This window comes from Trachemys scripta, chromosome 2, assembly GCF_013100865.1.
Source record: "Trachemys scripta elegans isolate TJP31775 chromosome 2, CAS_Tse_1.0, whole genome shotgun sequence".
In the NCBI taxonomy this organism is placed as follows: Eukaryota; Metazoa; Chordata; order Testudines; family Emydidae; genus Trachemys; species Trachemys scripta.
The window spans coordinates 157,086,181-157,109,991 of record NC_048299.1 but is presented as its reverse complement, the minus strand read 5'-3'; the positions used below and the strand labels follow the sequence as shown (position 1 = coordinate 157,109,991).

At 55.2% G+C, this 23,811-nt stretch overlaps 1 protein-coding gene across 10 annotated transcripts in view; it reads left to right on the top strand.

Moving 5' to 3' along the window:
- ANK1 (ankyrin 1) overlaps positions 1-23,811 on the top strand; it is a 146,117-nt gene that overhangs the window by 79,352 nt on the left and 42,954 nt on the right. For 6 of the 10 annotated variants that reach the window (XM_034762043.1, XM_034762035.1, XM_034762034.1 and 3 more), the window contains exons 2-4: positions 8,811-8,981; positions 13,900-14,001; positions 22,522-22,620. In XM_034762043.1, coding sequence (XP_034617934.1) covers positions 8,811-8,981; positions 13,900-14,001; positions 22,522-22,620 — 372 coding nt within the window. Of the gene's footprint in view, positions 1-8,810; positions 8,989-13,899; positions 14,002-22,521; positions 22,621-23,811 lie in introns of those variants that run through there. The other 4 variants (XM_034762038.1, XM_034762036.1, XM_034762037.1 and 1 more) reach the window with 2 other exon arrangements.

Sequence of the window (23,811 nt, the reverse complement as noted above, 5' to 3'; positions counted from 1 at the left end):
CCCCCGCCGAGTGCCATGCCGCTGGAGCATCCCTCCTCCCTGCGGAATGCCGCGCCGCGCTGCCCCCCGCCACCCCAAGATTGGCCGCCCCTTACCAGGTGCCGCCCCAAGCATGTGCTTGGTTGCCTGGTGCCTGGAGCCGGCCCTGGCCCCGCCACACAGTACTGCAGCTCGGGGCTCCGAGCCCCACCACTGGGGATGAAGCCGAAGCCTTCATGGTGCCCCCTGTGGCATAGGGCCCTGGGCAATTGCCCTGCTTGCTACCCCTTAACGCTGGCCCTGGCTTTTATATGCAGAAAAACAGTTGTTGTGGCACAACTGGGCCGTGGAGTTTTTATAGCATGTTGGGAGGGGGCTCAGAAAGAAAAAGGTTGAGAACCCCTGGCTTAGAGAGCACTTCTCATGCACAGCAGTTGGGATGGCATGAGAGCCCCTGGGTCTCAGCCACAGCACAGCGCCTGCCTCTCCCGCAGTTCCAGCACACTGATCAGTAACTGCTGTACAGATTCTAACAGACAGTTCCCTGCTCAGGGCTTTTGACCACTGCATCCAGGCAGAGCAGGTGTGAATCAGTCCTGCTGAAGCAGGGCTAGAAAAAATGAGTGGGAACAGATTGTAGAAATTAGAAGCTGCTCCCAAGCAACATTTAAAAGCCTTCCCCTGGGCACAGAATGAATCTATTTGGAAGCAACCAGATTTGGGTCTGGGGCACTGTCGGTGGGTGCTGGAACCCAGCCCCTCTCTTCAGTGCTGGGAGCCATGTGCAGTGTCTGGGATAGATGAGGCTGGGTGCACCATACATGTCCTTTGCTGGAAAGGCTGCCCCCACTCTCTGGGCTCCACCAGGCAGGCCCAGAATTTGTCCCTGATTTTTACTGGCAAGTGGCAATCTGTCACATACCTTCTGTGCACTAGGTTTTCCTGGTGTGTTCTCTGCACACCCCCGTCTGCACAGACACAGCTATATTTATTTGCTGTCATGGTCCAGGAAGAAAGTACATTAGGAGAGTAAGAGGTAAAAAATCAAGTAGTCACGTTGCTGCTGTGTCTCTCTAACCAGCTGTAAGCCCTGGTAGGTTGTAATAAGAGGTGTAATGCATGAACAACAAGCTCTAGAGGTTTGTCTTAAGTCAGAACCTGGTGATATAAAAATAGCATTCCCCGCTCAGGAGGCACAAAATTGCGGGGGGCTCCTGCTAGCCTCAGGAGGGAGCGACAGGTGTCACTGGGGTGTGCATGCCATGGCCCATGCTGACAGGAGCTGCAGCCATGTTAACTCTTTCATAGCCTTGGCTCCCCTGGTCAAACACCATGGGATGGTGTTCTATTAACACCTCTGCTGGTGCTGGCTGCCCGGCTGTTGATCCAGGGCAATTGTGATTTGTGAATAACAGGGCAGACTCTTAATCCTGCTTCTCAGAAAACCCATTTGTGTCACATGGGCGTAGTCTGGGAACAAATGTGCTCAGAGCAGCAGGATTTACGCCCTTATCAAAGGGTTTTGACACACTGGCACGGGCTGTTCCCTCCAAACTGCTCCTTGTGGCACCCTCCCTCTCTGTTTCCCCAAAGCTGCTCTGGCTGCAGCTTCCAGCCAAGTGGGACCCACCCACGGGGGGGAGCTGAGGAGCATTTCTAATCCTCAGCCACAGCAGCTGTTTAAGACCTTAAATGACTCACCAGAGATCTAGCTACCCCAGGCTCTGAGTGCACTGTGCATTGGTGAATGGCAGGCCGGACGGCAGTCGCCAAGAGTGTCTGTGTCGTTATTTGTGGTCGCAAGTGACTGCACATATACAACAGAGGTGACAAACTAGAAGCGGTTCCTGAGAATTTGGCCCCCAAATGAAATATTTGAAATATGGTTTCCTCTCTCACATCCCTGCCAGGGTCTGTGTTCCCCAGCAAGAGAGAGGGAACACGGCAGAGTGGGAGTCAGAAGTCCTGAGTTCTGTTCCTGCCTCTGTGACTAAGCCGCTGTGAGACCTGGAGCAAATCACTTCATGTCTCTGTCTTTGATCTTCCCCCCTGTAACCCAGGACAGTTGGGAAGTTTTATCCCTGATCTCTATAGGACTTGTGGTCTGCATTAATCCTTGACCTACAAGCTAGCTGTTAAATGGTGCCTGGAGCCCTAAGGATTAATGGAATCCCTTTGTAGTTGAAAACAATGTGGATTTGGTCAGTGGATGATGTGGGACTTTGGGTGTTCTCTTGTGTTGGTGAGTACACAGAATCCTTGGAGCTAGCTTGGGTCGTGCACTCCAGAGAGGCTTTCGTAGCTGGTTGGGTTTTATTTGGCACAGACCTCAGCAAGCTGGGTCAGCTAGCAGCCTCCCTAGGTCCCTGTGCCAGTCCCTTTCCCCTTCACCCCTGGCTTGCTGCCTCTGGTTCTGGAGCTACGCAAGAGGAATTCAACTGATGCCACATGTCTCTCTCTGGTTGTGAAGGGGAGGGTTCTGGGGGCCAGAGAAGTGCTGCTGATGGCAGTGATCCTTTGCTTGCTGTGGAACATCAGACAGGCCATGGCGCTCATGTCCCAGCCCAGCCAGCCCCACTGCCTTATGCTGGTGTCTGGGCCAGTTCAAAATACCATTTCCCAGTAAAATGGTTAAACTGGGGGCATTAAAGGGGAATTAAAAGGCATCCCAGCTGGCATAAACGCCTGGGCTGGAGATCCGGGGCTAGAAAGTTTCAGATACAGAAGGTGCCTGTAACCTAACAAATGGGGGAAAGGTAATGAAAGCAGCAAAATAAAATGTCTGGAGGTTGAGAAAAACTTCAGCCTCCCTCTCTCCCCAAATCATTTGCCATAGTTGGGGAAGTGCAATATGGATACATTGTACAGCAGTGTTAATGCTGTTTCTTCCTGAGCCCGTTAGCACGGGTGCTGCCTGTAGGGCGACCAGACAGCAAATGTGAAAAATCGGGACAGGGGTAATTGGAGCCTATATAAGAAAAAGACCCCAAAATTGGGACTGTCCCTATAAAATCGGGACATCTGGTCACCCTAGCTGTCTGCCAGGCCGTGGTCACAGTGCTGGGCTTGGACCAAGGAGGTTGGTGTTGGGCCCCTGTACTAGGGAACCTGATGAGGAAGTGAAGCAGCATCTCAGTGCTGTTTGCAGGGGCAGGGGCGGACACTCGGGAGGCCAAAGTAGGACAAAGGGACCCACTGAGGGCTTAGAAAAATGGGGCAGAAAATAGCAACCTGAGGGAGGTGCAGCTACAACATCTGGGAAGCTCTGTCCGGATGGCAGACATGCCACTCGGAAAGCTGGTGCGCTGGACAGCAATGGAGTGCCAGTTGAGGAGGAGCTTTCAGGGTGATAAGTAAGACAGTGCTGTTTGTTTGGGGCTGCCTGTGCAGAGGCACCGAGAGCCAGGAGGTGGTTGTGGGGGCTTGTCTGTGCTGGGAAGTTTCATTGTGTTAGAACAGGCTGTAAAACCTGCCATAGTGGAGTGTAGACAAGGGCCGATCTGTTCCACGCCCTGTCAGCTGGCTGTGTGTAGCCCCGGGGGGACCATAGAGGGTGAGCCATGACCAGCTCTCTGTTAGACCTGACAGCATGTGTTCTAAGGTGCTGCAGCTTCTCAACGTAAGCAGTGGGGTGGGAAAGGCCTCGGTTGTTGATCTGGGCACCTTGATACCAGCAAGGCAACAGCGGGAGGGAGGGGCCGTGCAGAAGAGCATGATGAGGTCAGAGAGCAGGTGGATGGATTTATGGAGAAGATTAGAAATGCTGCTTGTGTCTAACTTGGCTAAATGACCACAGTGACTATGGCTACATTAGCCTTCCCCTCCCCCCGAACCTGAGGAGGGAGCAATAGGCCAGTGCTGCCAACATGTTCACCCCAGGTCTGATTTGAGCCGAGTTACACAGCACAGCCCCCCACTAGCAGGGGAGCTGCACTGTGAGAGGCAGTGGTTGGAGATCTGGAGGGCAGAGGCTGATAGACCCAGCCGAAGGGATCTGTGATAACTGGCCAGGTGGTGAACACGTGGAGAGGATTTGTTTAGGGTGAAGCTAGGACCACTGGATGGAAATGAAGAAAGGGCTGAACCTCAGAAACCATTTCCCTCTGGAGCCATCTATCAGATGGCAGAGTCATACCCCAGGGAAGCAGTGGAAGCCCCGGCTACTGGGACCAGGTAACCCCCGTATTAATTAGTATTCCAGTGAGTGGCAGGTGTCAGCTTCTTGGAGCAGGGGCCTTCTCTGTCTGTGTTCTGTACAACACAGCTGCCTGCCGGCGGCGAGCCATACTACATGGGATGAAGCACAGGCTAATGCGCTGGAGGGGAGTGTCCTGCACTGGTCTCCAGGGACTGGACAGGAGTCCTTCTTACCCCTGCTCCGTTCCTAACGCCAAGTCCGCGAACCTCTGGCTTTGTTTCACGTCATTGGCAGGCTTCTCTGGCTGCTTTGTGTCCAAGGCCAGCACTGTCCAGCAGCACGCAGGGTTGGCTCTCCATCAGCTTGGCTGTGTGGCTGGCCATCACTCACCCCTGGTGCTGCTGAGCAGTGGGGATAAGGGCGGGTAGGCAAAGGCAAAACTGCCTCTTCCCCTTAGCACTGCAGCTTGTCTCTGTGACGGGGCTCTTGCCCTGTGATCAGTGACTTCGCTGGCCCAGCCCTTCGCTAGCATGCACAATCTATCTGCCAAGCAGCTTATGTGGCAGGGACAAGGTGGGTTTGGGGCAGTGGACTGTCCTGACCCGGTTCCTCCAGGTTGACTCATGCCTGTGATGGGAGCAGCTTTACATCCTGTCTTGTGTCTGATTTAGCTAAGATAAAGCATGCCACATGCTGCTTCTGAGCCTCAGACGTGTGGATTTGCAAGCAGATGTCAGCAGGACGCTGAGCAGGAGCTGCTAAGTACCTTGCTGATAGGAGCACATGGCTGTCCAAAGGACGTGGAGGAGACAGGAGTTTGAAGCTGTAATGTTATCACAAGTGGTAAAACTCAAGAGACAGCCGTGCATTTAATGGTTTAATTGGATTGAATTGCTTTCAAGTTCTCCGCCTGAGAGCAGCCCAGGGAAACTTCACTCAGCAAAGCCCTGTGATAGAGCCGGCTCTGCTGTGTGCTTCCTTGCCAACAAGGCGTGCAGAGTCCTAGGAGATGTCTACACGGCTGCCCGGCCATGACTGCCCTGGCTCTCAGACCCCGCAAGGGGGGAGGGTCTCCGAGCCCAGGCCCAGACCAAATGCCTACACTGCTATTTTTAGCCCTGCAGCCTGAGCCCGAGTCAGCTGAGCCGGGCTCAGACTTGGCGCGCAGGGTTTTTATCGCAGTGTAGACATACCCAGAGAGTTCAAGGCCAGAAGGGACACCAGGTCATCTAGTCTGAGCTCCTGTATTTCACTGGCCACCAACACCTGCACACTAACCCAATAACCAAAGTGAGACCGAAGTGTCACAGCCCACAGTAGACTAGACTGCTGTGCGCCACAGGCAGCGAACAGGGGGGACCGAGGTGCCCCAGTGCCTGAGCCTCGCCCTGCCCCCAAGTGGCAGGGAAATGATTAAATGAGGTATACCCACTTGCAGGGTAGAATCCTGGCAAGTGACCCACACCCACATGGTGCAGAGGAAGGTGAAACCCTCCAAGGTCACTGCCAGTCTGACCTGGGGGGGAAATTCCTTCCCAGCCCCACACATGGGGTCAGTGACATCCCGAGCGTGTGAACTAGAACCAGCCAGCCAAACACCAGATACAGAGAATACTGGGTGCCACCACAGTCTGCGGAGCCCTGGCCCACCCTGCCGAATGTCCCAGCCCCAGCTGTCACCATCGCTGATGCTCCAGAGTAAGGAGACCAGCCCCCTCTGGGGGGGACCCTTTCCTGACCCAGGCTGAAGCCCTGATGCTTGAGCTGTTAGGAACATAAGACAAACTGGAAGTGAGTCCCAGGGCTGCTGAGCCCTGCCCCTTCCATCATACACAGACTTGTCAGACAATCGCACTCATACGTTCGTACAGCTGTCTCTTAAAACTAGTTGTTTGGCCCCACCACTCCTACTGGGAGGCTGTTCCAGAACCTCACCCTCTGACGGGGAGAAACCTCCTTCCAATTTCCAGCCTGAATTTCTGCATGGCCAGTTTTTACCCATTTGTTCTTGTGCCAACATTGTCCTTGAGGACTCCTGAGAGAGTGGAGCCCACTTCATGTCTGCAGCCACTGCCTCTCGGGGGATTGGGACTAGCACACAGGCAGCTGCAGGATCCCCCTCCTGAGCCCACGTGTGAGTGAGGAGGCATCTGCCCATTCTGTTAGGTTGCAGAGTAGTCTGGGGCTGTCACGGCAGACTCCCGGATCCTGAGGCAGACAAGGCTGGGTGCAATTTGATGGGTCACTTGTCTGCTGGCAGGGGGTGGAAGCTGAGAAATGGTGTCTGGGGGATATTTAGCATCAGAGGAGATATCTAAGTTGCAGTGGGTCCATCGCCACTGTCCCTGCAGGCCGGCTGGGGTCTTCGAAGATGCATCACAGAGATGCCGGGGTAAGGGGGAGGGGCTTAGCTAGATGGGTGAAAACTGTTATAATAATTGTACTGATTGAGGTGGAATAAATGGGCTTAAGGGATTAGTATAATTTAGTCACCGTTCACCATCAAACATTATTAAATGGTATTAACACCTATAGCCCATTTATTCCTTCTCAGTTCCCAGAACAGAACGGACTCGCTGTTAGCTCTGTTTGTGTGGGGAGGGACTCCAGCAGCAGGAGCGCTCTGTGCAGGCCCCAGCTGTGCTGCATATCATTGGCCATGTGGGGAAAGCGTAAAGGCCCTTTCAGAGTAGGAGCTCAAATCGATAGCAAATCCCCCAGCTCTCGGCTCACCGTAAGTGCGTCTCTTCCCACAGAGCCGGGCAGAGAGGCTGGTTTGGCTAGCTGCTTGCTGTGCTCTAGCCATTCCACTGCAGGTGGTGGAGGGGTCTGGGGATCTCTGCAGCAGCAAACACTGGGGTCATACAAGAAAACCCATGGGGAGGTGCCAGGAAAACCGATCTAGGTATCAGAGCTTCCTGGGAGCCGTCTGGCAGGTGCCAGCTCTTTTCCCAGCATCCTCTCTGTCGGCTGGTGGAAGTAGTCAGTGCTGCCCTTGGCAGAGCTGTTGGGGCCAGCTCCTGAGCAGGACAGTGGGGAACTCTTTGGAGAGGGAGCCCTGGACCTTCTTTCCCTTCTCTCCTCTTGCTCTCCCTTCATTATGCAGAATCTGGGATTTGCTCTTGGTGGATTCCTCAGGCACCTTTCTCTGGGGCTGCCAGCCTGGGAAGAGTACAGTGCATAGATGTGCTGGACGGCCAGGGAATCCCTGACTCGGGTCACAGGCTTTGGGATCTCATCTCTGCCATGTTCCTAGCCAGGTCATCTCCCTGGATCCTCCATGTGCAAATCTCCCCTCTGTCGCAGGGAAGGTCCTCAGCAAATTGGAAGTTATAATGATTATTCCGCTGCTGCCAGGGCCGGCTCCAGGGTTTTTGCCACCCCAAGCAGCCCCCCCTGCTCGCAAAACAAAAAACAAACAAACAAACAAAAAAGCCGCGATCGCGATCTGCGGCACTTCGGCAGGAGGTCCTTCGCTCCGAGCGGGAGTGAGGGACCCACTACCAGCCAAATTGCCGCGGAAGAGCCGGAGGTGCCGACCCTCTCTGGTGTGGCCGCCCCAAGCACCTGCTTGGTAAGCTGGTGCCTGGAGCCGGCCCCGGTTGCTGCTGTCCACCAATAAATATGGCAGATGTGCACCGTGCCATTGTTATTCAGCATTTCCAGTGCAGTCCGGCAGATGGGGGGGGAGGAGGGGCTTTGTGCTCGGTGCTGTACAAATAGTCCCTGCCCCAAGTCGCGTACAGTCCAGCAGACAAGCAGGCGGGGAGAGTGGGGTAACAAGTGTCCTACATGTGCATACCCTTTGGTCCGTCAGGAGCAGCGATCACTAGGTGCTACATGCCTAGCTCAGTGACTGAGGTAACATTGCTGAAGCAGCCTTAGCCTCCAGGGACCCTAGCAACTGGGGGCTGAACTCACGGTGCTGGGTGATTGCATGGAAAACATTATCTGCTCAGAGCTTCCAAAGGCAGCGCGGGCTCCCTGGGCTGATATAAATGTGTCTGTGTTTCATGGAACAAGGTGGAGTTACTAGTAACCTCCCTTCCTTTATCAGCCTTGTGCAGAGCTGCCTGGGTGGGACTGAAGGGGAGGAGATGAGAGCAGGACTCTGTCCCTGTCCAGTGTCCTGAGCAGCGATCTGGGACATCGATCCTCTGACCACGGGCCTGGAAACTCAGCCTGAGCCCAGGTTTAGGGACTTGCACAGTCTCTCATGTATGCATTTGTTAACTACAGGAAGTTTGTAGCTTTCTGTTTGCAGCTAGCTCCAGCAGTGCCCCAGAGCAGTGGTTACTGCGGGGGACTAGGCGCCAGGGCTGAGGTTCCCCCACTGGCTCTTCCAGCTGCTCACCGCGGGCATTGAGCAGATACTTGGGCCTGCGTTTCGAAAGTGGCTCCCAATTTGGGTGAGTCCCACAGAGGCTGGTGCAGCGAGTGCAAAGTGAGTCTGAATCAAGAGCCTGACATGTGTGTTGCATTGGGCTGGACTGCTAGGAAGAGCCCAGCGCTCGGGACTGAAGGGAAAGCCCCGTGCCGGGGAGGGACAAAAGGGGAATAAATCGTCAGCAGAAAGCAGGTAGAATAAGAGTAGTGTCATGTGCTCCTCTGGCCGTTCGTCCTGGGCGTTGCAAAGCCCTCGGCAAAGTCTGGGTCTGATCTCCCATCGAGTCTCTCTCGTCTTTGCATTCAGTGGGCAATGCCAGGAAGAATATCTCCTCCCATTGGACTAAACTGTCCCGGAAAACTGCCCGGGAGACAGAAAGGCACAGAGACTCGGTCCAGACAGTTTGAAGACAGAAAAATACAAATGGCTTCTCTGTGTATGGAGGCAATGAGTGCGTGTGGGCATGCAAGTACTTGTGTAAGTGGTAAGTGAACATGCTGGGGTGTGTGTGTGCAGGGCTGATGGCAGACACATCCCCCTGAGCTCCTCTCAACCTGCCTGCCCTTATTTTAAGAATGATGCAGAAGGTCCTTTTGTTGGAAATTAGCCCCGCTCTATCATCCCTTTGGTACTTTTTCAATGGGTGAGTTCATCTGCTCTGGCCTCTGACATGGTGACTCACTGATGTAGAAGAGAGTCACCATGAAAAGACACCCAGAAGTGACAGACAGACGCACTGTAGTGCCAAGAAGACAGTAGAGTCACAGATCTGTTTCCTGTGCCGCTCATATCCAAGCCGAGCCCTCCCCTCTTCTCAGGCTGCCTGCGTTGTCTGGCTGCTGCTGTCTGACATCCTAGGATGCGATATGCATCCCTGAGACATGCACGTGCGTTGTGGGGAGAAAAGCAATAGTTTGCCTGGCTCCCCCAGGCCTCAGCCTGGTCTGCAGGGCCCTGTCCCCCAGCAGTTGGTGGCCACAAGGACACCGCAGCCCCCCTCCTTGGTGGCATGCATTGACCATTGAACACTAGGCTCCTTGGCATGTCTTCTGAGTTCATCCTCTCTGCCGTTCTCAGGAGAGCACCAGCAGCTCCGATCCACGTCCTGGCCTGGGCAGCAGCCAACTGCTTTCTGGAGGAGGCTCAGTAGTAAATATCCCGACTGACAGAATAATAGAGAGAAAATGAACCAATTCCATTAGCGTCTGGCGAGCCCTGCAGGGCCTGCGCTGAAGCGAGGAGGGAGCCTATATTTTTAGCCAGAATGCAGTGTAACTTACTGGCTCGCACAAAGCCGGGGAGTAGCTAGCTAAGGAGGGGGGGTGAGGGGAGACCAGGTTTGGGTTTCAGCTCAAGTGCTGGACTATGGCAGTTCGACAGGGCAGGTCCGGTCCAGACACGGCTGTGAGTATTCAACACGGCTCTCCTTTGTGCACCAGGCGAGCTCTGCTTTGCTTTTCTGTTTGCTTTCTAGCTGCATTCCTGGCCACTTCCCTGCTCCGCTCTGTGCCCGGGCTTTGGCAGCCACAGGCTGTTGGAGTCCGTGGAGTTATCTCATTTTAATCATCGCAGCGCTGTGTGTTATGGACAGGGAAGCTGTACTGTGCTCTGCGCTTCCAAGGGGATTTCTCTGCAAGGTCTCTGGGCAGCGGCTGAAATGTCCACAGCAAGCTGAGGTGCTGCCCTTCCGCTGCTCCTGACTGAGCAAAGGAGGCTTCTAGCAGGCTCCAGAGCTGGAAAATCCCTCTGCATTGAGGCTGCAACATAAAATGCTCAGCTCTGCCCTGCTGTGAATCGTGGACTCTCCAGCTCAGCACCCCAGGCTCAGCGTGCAAACTGTGCACTGCCGAGCACGGCATGGGGACGTCTCTGGCCGCGGGTCCTGTCTATCACAGTAGATAAACCTGATTGAGCAGAAGGCATCTCAGTGCCACGTGATGCCTCCCTCGTTACTCTGCACCATAAACAGCAGGTCAGTCCCTTGGAGTTGGGTCTTCCTCGGAGGGCTGGAGGGGGCCAGCAGGCAGAGGTGTTCCCACAGACCGCGCACACTCGCCTGGCATGAGGAGGCTGCTCTGCTGTGATCGGAAACCGTAGCGCTGCCTCCAGCACCTCTTCCTTGTAATGCCGAGTATGCTCACGCCAGGAGCCTTGCTAGCCAGTGCTGAGTCCAGCGGCTCCCGCAAGAAATGCGGCTGAGGAACTTGCTGCACATAGGGCTGAATGGTGGCAAGGGCTGGGTGAGCCTGGTGGGCTGGGTGCTACTGGGGGCCGCCAGTGCTGCTTTGATGGGACGGCCGCCCAAGTAATAATCAGACTCTTGTTTCTCTGGCGCGTGGGATTGGATCGATAGCAATAGCCAGGGCTTGGCTGCATGTCCCTGAAGTGGGAGCAGAGAGGTCAGTCGGTTATCGGACCAGGAGGCTGCAGTTGGAGTGGAGAGAGAGCTGGGTGACTGGGATGTCCTCACTCTACTGAGCGAACCCACAACTACTGCAGAGAGAGAAGAACGGAGCCCCAAGCCCAGACACTGCTTCAGCCTGCAGCTGTGGTACCACTGGCTTGTGTAGCAGCACCCGTGTTGTGCATCATGCGTTCCAGAAGAGACCGTTCCTGCCCTGAGGGCCTTGCAGTCTCAGGGGAGCACCCAGCTTTGCTCATGGACCGGGCTGAGGTGGGCCAGGCACTGGTGATTACGTGCTGCCTCATGCTGGGTCAGAACAGAGCAGTCCCCCTGCCTGGCATGAGGGGTGCTGTGTTGCAGAAGTGGCTGCCTTTCCACTGAGCGGGCCTGCCCACTTGACAGACATGTTCCAAGGCACCTGGTGAAAGATGACTCTAGGGGTCAGATTGCTAAGAGCTCAGACTCCGTGTGCCATGCTTACCTGAATATCTGGCCCTAGGTGTGTGAACTCTGGTGTCCTGGGCAAGTCCCAGCCTGGGTCATCACCTACTGCCACTCAGCATTTGCCCCATAGTTTCAACTGGATCCACTGTTCTTCACTTCCTATCCCAAGTTGTTGCATAATGTTACTTAAACAGCTGCTGCATCACCCCAGAGGTGGCTGCATTTCAGTGGTGGCTGGATTCCTAGTTCCTGTTTGTGAAGTGTTGTGTGATCCTTTGGGGTGCAAAGCGCCCAATCAATGTGTGTTACTGGCATTACTTCCGTTGCTTTAGTACAGAGCAGCTCAGCCCTGCGACACTGGGGTCCCTTCTAGGCCCATTTGAAGGGTTTTCTCCAGAGAGCAGAGTTGGTTTTATTATCATTGTAGTTTAACCCACACCGGTTGTTGTAGTTTCTGTGCCAAGAGACCCGGCTCGTCCCAAGTCACTTCTCACAACCTTTGAGCATCTCCGCCCCATGTCGCTTTGCTCTGCTGCTAACAAGTCATGATTTGCTTTGAAAATGTTACTGAACCATGGCTGGGGCCTGCCAGCCCTTGGCCAGCTCTGCCAATAGGTGCTCGTCCGTAGAGAAAGGGTGGCCATGAGCTTACAACTCTGGGCTGGAACGCCGGAGAACTGGGTTCCTGGCTCTGCCATAGATTGCCTGTGTGATTCTGGGCAAATCTCTCTAGGCCTGGTCCCCATATGCAACAGAAGGGTGGTTATCTTTCCACCCGGCCAGCCTGGCCTGTTTACAGCATAAGCTCTTTAGGGCAGGGACTGTCTCTGTGTTTCTGTGCAGAGCCCAGACCCCTGGGTGCTGCCATAATACGCACCCTAATGCCCACAGGCAGTTCTAGTATCGAGGGAAGCCGCCAGGTGTGGCCTGGGGATGGGCCTAGCCAAGGGTTTGACTTGCTAACCGGCTCTCTTGTCTTCCCCTCATGTTAGCTAACGCCCCCTCTTCCTAACACCGACACGGCAGCAAGCCACAGCCCCAAGCATGCACTCCTAGGGGGCTATGGTCAGAGGCTCAGGGTCTGCATCAGCGTGCGAAGCGCTTCTCCCTGCCCCCCCGCCCTGTGCTCTGTCACCTCCTGCTTTATGACCCAGGACTATATTAGCATCACCCTGTACAGGAAGTGCAAGGTTAATAATAGCCCAAGTGTCTCAGTTAGCCATGTCTCACCGGGGGCTGTGCCTGCTTCGCTTCCTGAGGGGCATTGCGTTCCTGCTCAGGCTGGGGGCCAAGGCCAGGGGCTGTGTCCCAGACAAGCACACAGAGCTGGGAGGGGGCCCCGCAGAGCCAAGCAGGACCAGTAGCGGCTGGAAATGGTTCTGGATAAACTGGTGAGATGTCTGGTGTGGAGAAGGAGGGCTCTGTAGCAAGCTTGGGTTCATTGTTGATTCGCGGCATGTCTATTTCAAGGGATTTTTTACTGATTTCCATGCCAAGAATGGAGAAATAGTCCATGTCCCTCCCTTCTGACTTTTCCTGGCCAGGGGAACAGGACCCTGGGCCAGACAGATGTGCCCAGCTGTGGTCGGGGGTATTGCTGGGTTATAAACTTTGTAGCTGTGGAAAGCCTGACTCTGTGACTAGCTTCTCCATCTCTCCCAAGCTGCTTTGTGTCAGGCCAGCCTTGAGAGCCTCGCCATGAAGTGGCCAGGGACCGCATCCCTCATGGTGCCCCATCATCCATTCCCTCCCCTCCTGGTCCCAGTGCAGCTGTCGCTGCTGGGACTTGCAGCCCCGGTCAGGCGGCTGGTTCTTTAACTGCCTCACACTGAGATTGTGATGATGCTGGAATATTTGCACTGCAGTAGCACCCTAAGCCCTCTTTCTGCGAGGTGCACAAACACATTGGGCTTGACAGAGCTCTCCTCCCATCCCTTCCATTGACCCGATGCAATCCCCTCCCAGCACAGCTGGGGGAGCCTGCCCTGCTGGCAGGGGCCGGGAGGGGAAGTAGGGTTGGGACAGGCACAGTGGAGGGTTTGAATGGGGCATTGCCAGTTGTTGCAGCACTGAGTGCCCTGCTCCCTTTTCTTGCACATCCGGCGGCTGGCTCAGGCCTTTAAGCGCTGGTGAGAGCCAGGCGGGGTGAGAACACTGGGGAAGGAAGCCGTTTCCCTCATGTTCCTGAGCTGGGTCTGCATATAAATGGCAGCTTTGCTGGGGGGCACTTCAGCCACAGCTCCTTCTGCTTCACCACAGACCCCCAGCCAGGCTCCAGCACTGAAAAGGCTGCCTGCTAGCGACAGGCCCTGTGCTGGTGTGGGACGGGGCAGCAGGAATTGGGGGGATGGGGGAATTGAGCCCACTGTTGATGAAAGATCCCTGTTAGGTGCCTTGGAGCTGGCTGGTGCAGCTTGTTCCCTACAGCGTGTGCTCGGTTCTGGGAATGACTCATGCCCCTAGCCCTGCAATGGGTACCCTGCCCCGACATGGGGCTGGTAGGAGCCTGAGCACATGCTGACTCATGTGCTCTCTTTTCTCCCCCAGGCCGATGCTGCAACCAGCTTTCTGAGGGCTGCGAGATCCGGGAACCTGGACAAAGCCTTGGACCACCTGAGGAATGGGGTAGATATTAACACCTGCAATCAGGTAGGTTAAGGTCACTAGGATTCTGGTACCAGCCCCTGAGATCCTATAATCATGTGCCCTCTTAGCCCATGTATGACCATCCCAGAGTGGGGGTGTTTGCTGGGTAGCAAGGGGAGTGAACTGGTGGACAGGGAGCGTGGCTTGCGGCTCCCCTGAGAGGTGGGGGGGGTTGAGGCCGCTGGGTGGGGCGCAGAGTGCTCGTCACAGGATAGAGGGCAGATCAGCAGTGGCAGGTGCAGTATGGGGGCCTGGAGGCCCATCCTCAGGGCCTTTTATGGACCTCCCCACCCTCAGCACTTGGTCCCCTGGCTCTCAGCACAGTGGATGAAGGTGGAGAGGGGTGTTGCTGAAATGCCAGGCCCTTAGAGGTCCCTGGAGGTGCTGGGCTGGTGGAGCCACTCACACTGCCAGGCCTGGCTCCTCTGTCCAGGCAGCGAGAGCTGCAGTCTCCAGAGGGATTGTCAACAACAGTGGGGCAGCTGCCAAAGAGCAGGGCCTGGGCTGAGCAGGGGGAGGCGCCTGCGGCGGGGCGGGATGGCTCAGGCTGCAGTGGCTGCTCTCAAGTGGAGGCTGGGCTAGAGGGGGGTGAGCTCTGACGTGCAGACTCTGCAGACAGTGTCAGTGTATGTGCGTCTGCTTTGTGCTGAGCCCCAGAGCCGCCCCATTCATATTCACCACTCCCATTGATCCACCCACTGCAGCTACAGGAGCAGGTGTTACAGGCAGGTTGCACCTGACAGTACCTTTTCGACACCGCTGGATGGGGGGTACCTGTACAGTGCTGCCGTGCCCTGACTCCAGCGAGCCCCTGGGAGCACATCAAAGGCCATGCTCTGCTCCCAGTGACACCAGGCGAACTCCATTGACTGCAGGGGGTAATTGTTGTCACCGAGAGCCCAGCCTAGCCCCAGCTCTCTGTAACAGAGTTTGCTCTTGAGGTGGGAGCAGGCGCCTGCTGTCTCTCCCAGCTTGGAGAAAACTCCTCTGCTCCCAGCATCCGGCTCTGGGCTGGGCCTCTGCAGCGCCTTTGCTGACAGGCATCCAACAGGTGCAGGGGCTGTGTGGGGCCACTGGAAGGTTAGCGGAAGCGTCACTGTGGGCAGAGGAAGGAGAAAGTTATCATGTCTCTGTTGCAGCTAGATGAACTGATGTTCTCTTCACCAATCAGTCTGTCAGACGCATACATGGCTCATGCAAATATACACGCTCCCCCCAGACAGATGTGCACCCACACACTGCCGCTCGCACATTCCCCCCAGACAGATGTGCACCCATGCGCTCCCTCTCGCACGCTCCCCCCAGACAGATGTGCACCCACGTGCTTCAGCTTTCATGTGGACTCAGAATTGCCCACCGAAACTCTGATGTTTGCAGGGACATTGGCTCATACTTGTGACTCCATGTCCTGACAGACACGATGAGATCACAGCAGGTCATGGAGCTCCCAGTCCTGCTGCCTAGGCAGGAGCCCCTGTCCCCGTGCAGACCCCCGCCATGGGACCCTCACCCTGGCGCTGCTGCTTCCACTGAGGGTCATGCACTCTCTCCAGCACCTGGGACCGGCAGCAAAGGCCATTGGGGCATCTGCTAGCCCTGATAGAGCCTTGGCTCACGGCCCTGTGTAGGAAGGAACAAGCCCCTTGGCGGGTGCTTGGCAGAGCCCAGAGACTTCGGCTTGTGACCAGAACGTTGGCTGTCCCTGGTGGTTCTGACCCTCCGGTGTGAGCCTGCCCCAGCCCCGGGCCCGGCCCCTGTTGTGTGTTCCCTGGGTTCAGCCATGCACTTGTCCCCTGTAGGTGCCATTAGCTGGTCCGGGTTAGAGCGAGAGCAGCAGTAGAGCGCGCCTCAGCAATTCCTGCCCAGCACACGTGGCTGTGGAGTGAGCCCCGCAGGAGGTGCTGCTGGGCTGGCTGGGGGACCGGGGTCTGGAGCGGTTTGTTATCTCTTAGTTGCCGTCCCAGATCCTGCTTCCCGGCCTCAGGGACAGAGCAACCTGGGCAGGCTAAGGAGTGTCCATCCCCTCTGCCGCAGGCCGTGGAGCTGTCCCAGGCCAGCCCTGGGGAATGGGGGGTACTCCATCAGGGCTGGGCCTGCTCCCTGTTGCCAGGTAAAGCATGGGGGGCGCGAGGGCTCTGGGCAGTGCTGGGGAGCCCTGCTTGGAGGGGGAGCATTTCCGAGCTCCACTCCCTGCTTGAACTCTTATCTGTTGCCTCCTCAGTGAGAGACCGCGAGCAACATGGGAGCCGAGTGGGGGGGCACCTGTGGCCATGGACAGGCGTAGGTGTGCTTCCCAGGGCTGGAGTGCATGGGGGGGCGCTCTGTGTGTGTGTGTGCATGGCGCTGTGTGTGTGCACTGTGTGCACGGCGCTCTGTGTGTGTGTGTGTGTGTGTGTGTGTGTGTGTGCACGGCGCTGTGTGTGTGCACTGTGTGCATGGTGGTGTGTGTGTGTGTGTGTGTGGGTGGGCTTGCAGGGGTGGAAGTCAGAAGTGAATTGGCCCAGAGTTGACTTGTAGAAAGTCTCTACCTTTGCTGATCCTTTAAACTCTTTGAATGAAAGCTGTTCCCTTGGGCTCTCCCCTTTCCTGGGCTCCTTCCTCTGGGACAGAGACTCGGACCCCTGCCTAGGTACTGGCAGGTAAGCAAAGCAGGAACTGATTGTGTATTTTGCTACCTACCGTGTAAGTCTCCATGGGGATGCTGCTATTGAATCTCCAGCATGTGAAGGATTTGTAGATCTGAACAGTTTTGCAGTTCACCCTCACCTTAGCGCCAGGCCCCTGGGCTTTGTGCCAGGCTCCACGCTAAGTAGATCACAGACTTACACCAAATCCAGGCAGGATCTTCCGAGCGGCTGTGCTTTCGTTTCCGAATCCAGCATGCTCATGAAACCCAACTGCTGCTCTCTCGTGTGGGCTCCCCGGGGGAGCAGAGCCCTGGTACTGAGCTGCAGCATGAGGCCGGTTACTTGGCATGCTCGCCCTGCTCCTGGGTTGGGTACATTCACTCACTCCTCAGTGAGGGTATTGAACGGGCCCGCTGCTCTCTCAGATCACTGGGAATGGGTGTGGGTGGGGGAGGGTTTAAAGCGGGGCGAGGGAAGTTTAATTCTGAGTCACGTTATTTTCCTACGAGTTCTGGAGCTCCCCGCCTGGTGCAGCACGGCGTCGCTGGATGCAAAGGGAAGCTGGGATCCATTCATTCGCCTGCTCTGCACTCAGCTTTGGGCGTCCCCAAGGCTGGGGGGTAGCAGGCGAGAGTGAGCTGAGGGGGCAGTGGCTACTTCCAAGGTGTGAGAGGCCATGAATAGAGGGTGACTTGAACCATGCTGCTACTTCACCTTTGAGACTAGCTGAAAGCTCCTGAGGAGCCCTGGGAAGTGCCCCGCCCCATCGCGTTATTCCCAGAGAGAAGGAATTCCGGGGCCTGGAGGAGGCTATGCGGGTAGAGAGCAGAGCTCATGTGCCTGGTTCTGAACGGCCCTTTCCTAGCATGGTGGGGTTCCCTTCTGCCAGAGTCTCCATTCGGTGACGTGCAGGGAGCTCTGCCAAGCCTGCTGCTGGTGAGACGTTGTACTGCCTGGACTGGGAGAACCTGAGAGCGTGTGACTGCGGCAGTCAGGAGCCTCCGTCAGTGATGTCTTCAAACTGGTTCCCGTTTGCTTTGTGCATCTCGCTGTGGTTAGATGGCACCTTTGGGTTTTCCTCCTGGGGAATATCAAACCTGTGGGAAAGGTCCAACCTCACATGTCCTGTATGTAATAAAGGGGATGTATGTGGTCAGACCTATCCCACAGGCCCTGTATTCTTACACAAATGCAGAGACCTTAACATGCCATCTGATCTTCATCCCCATCCTTCCGATTCCATCATCATCATCGGCACCAGTACCAGCATCTTCACTGTGCATCTCCTTCCTCCACATGCCTGTCCGATTCCCAGGCACTTCGCTGCCCTCGCTTTCGGTTTGAGACCTGAGAACAGGCAAGGCCCGTTGCTGCCAGCTCCCTGGTCAATAGGAGCTAGCATTCTAGTCTGTCCAGGTGTGCAGCCAGGTCAATCTCCTAATCTGTAACCTCGCCCAGGCCCTGTGCCTTGCTCCCTGTGGAGAGCAAAGCCCCATCTCTCGTGTTTTCCGAATAGTAGAGTGCATTGTGCATGTAGCCACTGGGCAGAATATTTCAGGGTGGCATTCACAGCAGTTAGGTGTGGGAACATGATGCTCTCCGATTAGGATACTGCACAGGCTCCAGTCCTGCAGGTTGGTTTGGGGCAAATGATGGAACAGATTGCGTTGTTCTTGAGGCTTGGATACAGACTGTGAACACTCAGCTCGTCACTCTGGGGCCGGAGAATAAAGATTTTTCACAGGTTTCCGAGCATCTTAGAGGATATTTACTACCCCTGTAAGTGACAGGATGTGTGTGTTACAGAGGGAGAATCTGAGTGTGTTTATTGCCGTGTGTGTGTCATGGACAGAGCACCTGTGTGTCTGTGTTCACGTGTCTGGTATGCAAATATTCCAGAATGTGTGTCTATACCCATGTGCTCTCTCTCGCTGTGTGTGTGTGTGTGTGTGTGTTAGTTACAAGTGAGTGTGTCTATGGCCGTGTGTGTGTGTGTGTGTGTGTTACAGAATCTGCTTTCACTGCATAATATCCATCTCTCCATTTCAGCTTTTTTCTAGGAGCTTTGCATCCTCCCAGGCTAGGTGCATTTCCGCTTGGCATGATGCCTCTCCCCTCGTGGGATCTGAAAGTCTTTCAAGTCAATTTTCAGCAGATGTGTGTGGATTTGTAGGTTTTACTCTGGTATGATTAGGGCTGTTGCCAGAGCTGAATAGAAGAATATTTTACAAGGAATAAATTCATCTCTTGGCTCTGGTACTTTGCAAGGGTCCCTTCTAGCAGGAGATAGATGGAAAGCCTCTTTTTAGTTTTCAGAGTAGCAGCCGTGTTAGTCTGTATCTGCAAAAAGAACAGGAGTACTTGTGGCACCTTAGAGACTAACAAATTTATTTGAGCATAAGCTTTTGTGGGATACAGCCCACTTCATTGGATGCATGTAGTGGAAAATACAGTAGGAAGATATATATATACACAGAGAACATGAAACAATGGGTGTTACCATGCACACTATAAGGAGAGTGATCAGTTAAGGTGAGCTTTTATCAGCAGGAGAGAAAAAGAACTGTTTGTAGTGGTAATGAAAATGGCCCATTTCCAGCAATTGACAAGGAGATATGAGGAACTGTAGGGGAGGGAAAATAAGCATGGGGAAATAGTTTTATTTTGTGTAATGGCCCATCCACTCCCAGTCTTTATTCAAGCCTAATTTAATGGTGTCCAGTTTGCAAATTAATTCCAATTCAGCAGTCTCTCCTTGGAGTCTGGTTTTTGAAGTTTTTTTTTTGTAATATTTTTAGTAAAATTACTCAACCATGAGGGGTTTTTTAAGTTGAATGTTAATGTTGAGTATTTCCTGGAAGCTGGTTGGAGCTGGAACCCCAGGGGTGCTGCTGGGAGCCCTTCCTTGTGTCTCCCCCCAAGCCGGATTTCCGTGGAGACACATCAGTGCCCTACAATGACCTTTTACCGGTTTAGAGAAGCACCAGCAGACAGACAGCACGTGTGATGCACCAGGCAGGAGTGTCCCCCCACAGCGGATGCTCACAGCTCAGATGGGCTCCACACACCCAGCTGCAGGAATGAGGAAGCACCCAGGTGCAGGAGACGTTCTCTGGGGGCAGAAGTCCCAGTTGAAACAGCCTAGGAGGGTTTAAGCCCCTCCCCACCCACCACCCCAGCCCTGGTGGTCACCCCTGGGAAACCAAACTGGGCACCCGAAGTAAGAGCAGAAGCGGCCTCTCGGGTGCTGACTGTGCTAATAGCTGGCTGTGGTGAGATGCTACCGGGGCGCTGGCTGGGCAGCCATGCTGCACACCGAGGCTGTGTGTAGGAGAGATGCCAAACCGAGCACTAGTAGAAATGTCCCTGGGGGGGTTGTTTTATTGATGACACAGTTTCCTGGCGTGTGTGCAGCTTAACAGCCGCACAGTCTCCTCCTGACCCTGCACTCCTCACTACCAGTGAAGACAATGGAAGCTGTAACTGAGTGAGAGCAGCACGCCTGGGCTCTCCCTGTGCAGCTTGCAAAGCAAGGAAGAAACCAGCACCTTGTTTGGGTTTGGCCTCCCCTTGCAGGGTTTGCAGCCCCAGTAGTGCAGCGTGTGGGGGTGGGGGGGGTTAGGGGGTGCACGGGAACCACAAGGCAAGGTTGGCTAGGAATGGTTCTCAGCTGAGTGAAGGGCAGAACAAACAGTATCAAAGGGGAAGGTGAATGAGCTGTACATCGTGTCGGGCGCTGTAGGGTAACAGAGACGTGTGAAAGTCATTTGCCATTGGACACAGGCCTCTGCAACTGGTTCTTCTGCTGATGGAAGAAAATGACCTAATATTTGCAGCTAATGTTTTGTATGGTAACTTCAGTGAAAAATGTTCCCCTGGGGCATTTCCTCTGATACCTGGTGGGTTTTGTGTGCCTGTGTCTGGAGCCAAGGTTAGAGGCAGCTGCTGCTTCTGATATGATCAGTGGCCCAGACAGAGCTCCAAGCTACATTTTAAGTTTTTATTTCAATGTTGGTGAATGTTAGGGCTTCTGCAGACTTGTCCCTCCCGGCTGGTCCAGTGCAGTCCAGTCCTAACCTGCAGCCCTTGCTAGCCGAGCTCTGGGCGCGTGCACACCCACCTTTGCCCTGCCAAGGCACCGTAATGCTGACCTGCAGCACCTAGTGCTGGGCCCTCTTCAGCAGGGACAGTAAGTCATTCCCAGTTGTGCGCTGTGGGGGTTGAGCTGAGCCCATCGTATAAATGTCATTGTGCCAGGGTGGGGATTTTCCAGGACCTCCAAAGTGAGCAGATGAGCCCCGGGGCTCTGCATGGGCAGGGAGAGCTGCATTGTTGTAGTGTCGTTATCTTTCTCATGGAGCTGCTCATGGCTCCCGGAGTTCATTGAGCCCAATCCATAGCACATGCCCCTCACGGTGCCATGGCTCCCAAGTAAGCTCCAGCACCAAGTACTACGTCAGCCTTCATCCTCCAGTGCAAGGTGCTCCTGCAGGGAGAAGACTGCATCAGCAGCTGCTGTGCAGCGTCTCGGCGTCGGGCTCTGACAGCAGGGCAAACACTCCCGCTGCTTCCCCTGCTGCAGCGCCTGCCTTGTAAAGACACCCTCTGGGAAGGGGCTCTGGGCAGGACTCCCCAGGGGTAGGGAGGGCTGCTCCCAGCTGAGGCTTTGGAGCCCACAGCTCTGGGTCCAATGTACTGGGAGTGAGCCGGGGTTTGTACTGTGCCTAGCCCGAGGGTTCCTGGTCTCTGAGCAGGGCCCCTAGTGCTGCTGCCATGCCTATACTAAGAGCAAATGCCTGGAGGAGTGGAGCATTGTGCTGGCAAAGGGAAAACAGTTGGGACACTTGTGTTCACCTGCAGCAGCCAGTGGCATCCCAGACACCAGGGGCCTGGGGCGCCCTGCCAGTGCAGGGCCCACCACACATACCGATTGCAGCACCATCTGAAGGGGGAGGGGTGGGCACATGGGGGTGGCATCTGCTCAGAGGCAGCCTCAACGCAGGAGCTTCTTGCTGCAGAAACCCTCTCTCGCAGCAAGAGCCATTGGGCAGGCCCGAGGGCGCTGGCATGGTCTAAGGCAGCAGGAACTGGTGTGAGAGCACAGTTGGGCCCAATCAGCGTCTGGGCTCAAAGCGACCTGGGCAGAGATTTGGGCCCTGACAGGCAGCAGGGTGTGTGTGAGTAGAGCAGGCAGCGGTCAGAGCAGCACCACAAGGCGTTTGTCCCAGCTGGGGCGGTGGGTGTTGCTGGGAGTCCTGGTTTTGGCGTGGCTGGTGGGAGTTTGTGCTAAACCTAGTAGCCCGCTGTGCAGAGCGTTGGCACTGGGGCATTGCTGGAGGAACGATGATGGGGTGGTGATGCTGCTGCCAGATGCTGGTAGGTTTGTCTGGCACAGGAGCACTGTGGGTGGGCAGATAGCAGGCACCAAAACACCAGGTGCCAGTGGATTCTCCTCGCTCCATCTGGATGCTGATGTGAGCTGATCTCCTGAGGCAGCAGCTCCTCACCAGGGTTTATAGCTCTGGGATTCTGATGTCCCTGCTTCGAGAGGAGCAATTCGCAAGGAGAGCAAACTGGCTGGGCACCAGGAACTGCTGAATCGTAGTCCCAGCTCTGAGACCTCGAGCAAGTTACACCTGCCTCTGTTTCCCCGTCTGTATCGTGGGGCAGCATGATAGATCTGCATTGGGTCTAGGGTAGCTGGTATTTAAAGGCTCAACGTTGTTAGCAACTGGTGGCCCAGGGCTTCGCTCTGCTCCATGCAGCTTCGTGGGCTTTGTGTTTGCAGCCCCGGCTCCATGGGCTCCATGGCAGCAGGGTTCCCCTCTGCTGCCCCCAGTTTCCATGAGTGTGTTCCCCAACCTCGCTAACCAGCCCGCCTCTCTGCTCATTCCAGAACGGGCTGAATGCCCTGCATCTGGCCTCCAAGGAAGGCCACGTGAAGATGGTGGCTGAGCTGCTGCACAAGGAAATCGTTTTAGAAACGACAACCAAGGTAAGGGCTGGCACGGGTGGGTAATGGGGGCTCAGCACATCCTTTGCCCACATTGTACCCGGGGGAGGCTGGGCTTGTAGCAATGGCACTGGGCTGACACTTGGGAGACATGGGTTCTGTTTCTGTCTCTGCCACAGCTTCTCTCTGCAGCCTTGGGCAGGTTCCTTCCCCTCTCTGCTCTATAAACTGGGGCAGGGGATACTGACCTGCCTCCTGGGGTGCAGGGGCCTTTGTCCATGTTGTGTGTGAAGCACTGCGGGACTCCCAGTTGGATGACAGGGATAGAGGAATCGTAGAAGATTAGGGTTGGAAGAGACCTCAGGAGGTCATCTAGTCCAACCCCCTGCTCAAAGCAGGACCAATTCCCAACTAAATCATCCCAGCCAGGGCTTTGTCAAGCCAGGCCTTAAAAACCTCTAAGGAAGGAGATTCCACCACCTCCCTAGGTAACCCATTCCAGTGCTTCACCATCCTCCTAGTGAAAAAGTTTTTCCTACTATCCAACCTGGACCTCCCCACTGCAACTTGAGACCATTGCTCCTTGTTCTGTCATCTGCCACCACTGAGAACAGCTGAGATCCATCCTCTTTGGAACCCCCCTTCAGGTAGTTGAAGTCTGCTATCAAATCCCCTCTCACTCTTCTCTTCTGCAGACTAAACAAGCTCAGTTCCCTCAGCCTCTCCTCATAAGCCATGTCCCCCAGTCCCCCAATAATTTTCATTGCCTTCTGCTGGACTCTCTCCAATTTGTCCACATCCTTTCTGTAAAGGGGGGCCCAAAACTGGATGCAATATTTCAGATTTGCCTCACCAGTGCCAAATAGAGGGGAATAATCACTTCCCTCGATCTGCTGCCAATGCTCCTACTAATGCAGCCCAATATGCCGTTAGCCTTCTTGGCGACAAGGGCACATTGTTGACTCATGTCCAGCTTCTCATCCACTGTAATCCCAAGGTCCTTTTCTGCAGAACTGGCACTTAGCCAGTCGGTCCCCAGCCTGTAGCAGTGCATGGGATTCTTCCATCCTAAGTGCATGACTCTGCACTTGTCCTTGTTGAACCTCATCAGATTTCTTTTAGCCCAATCCTCCAATTTGCCTAGGTCACCCTGGACCCTATCTCTACCCTCCAGTGTATCTACCTCTCCCCCCGGTTTAGTGTCATCCATGAACTTGCTGAGGGTGCAATCCA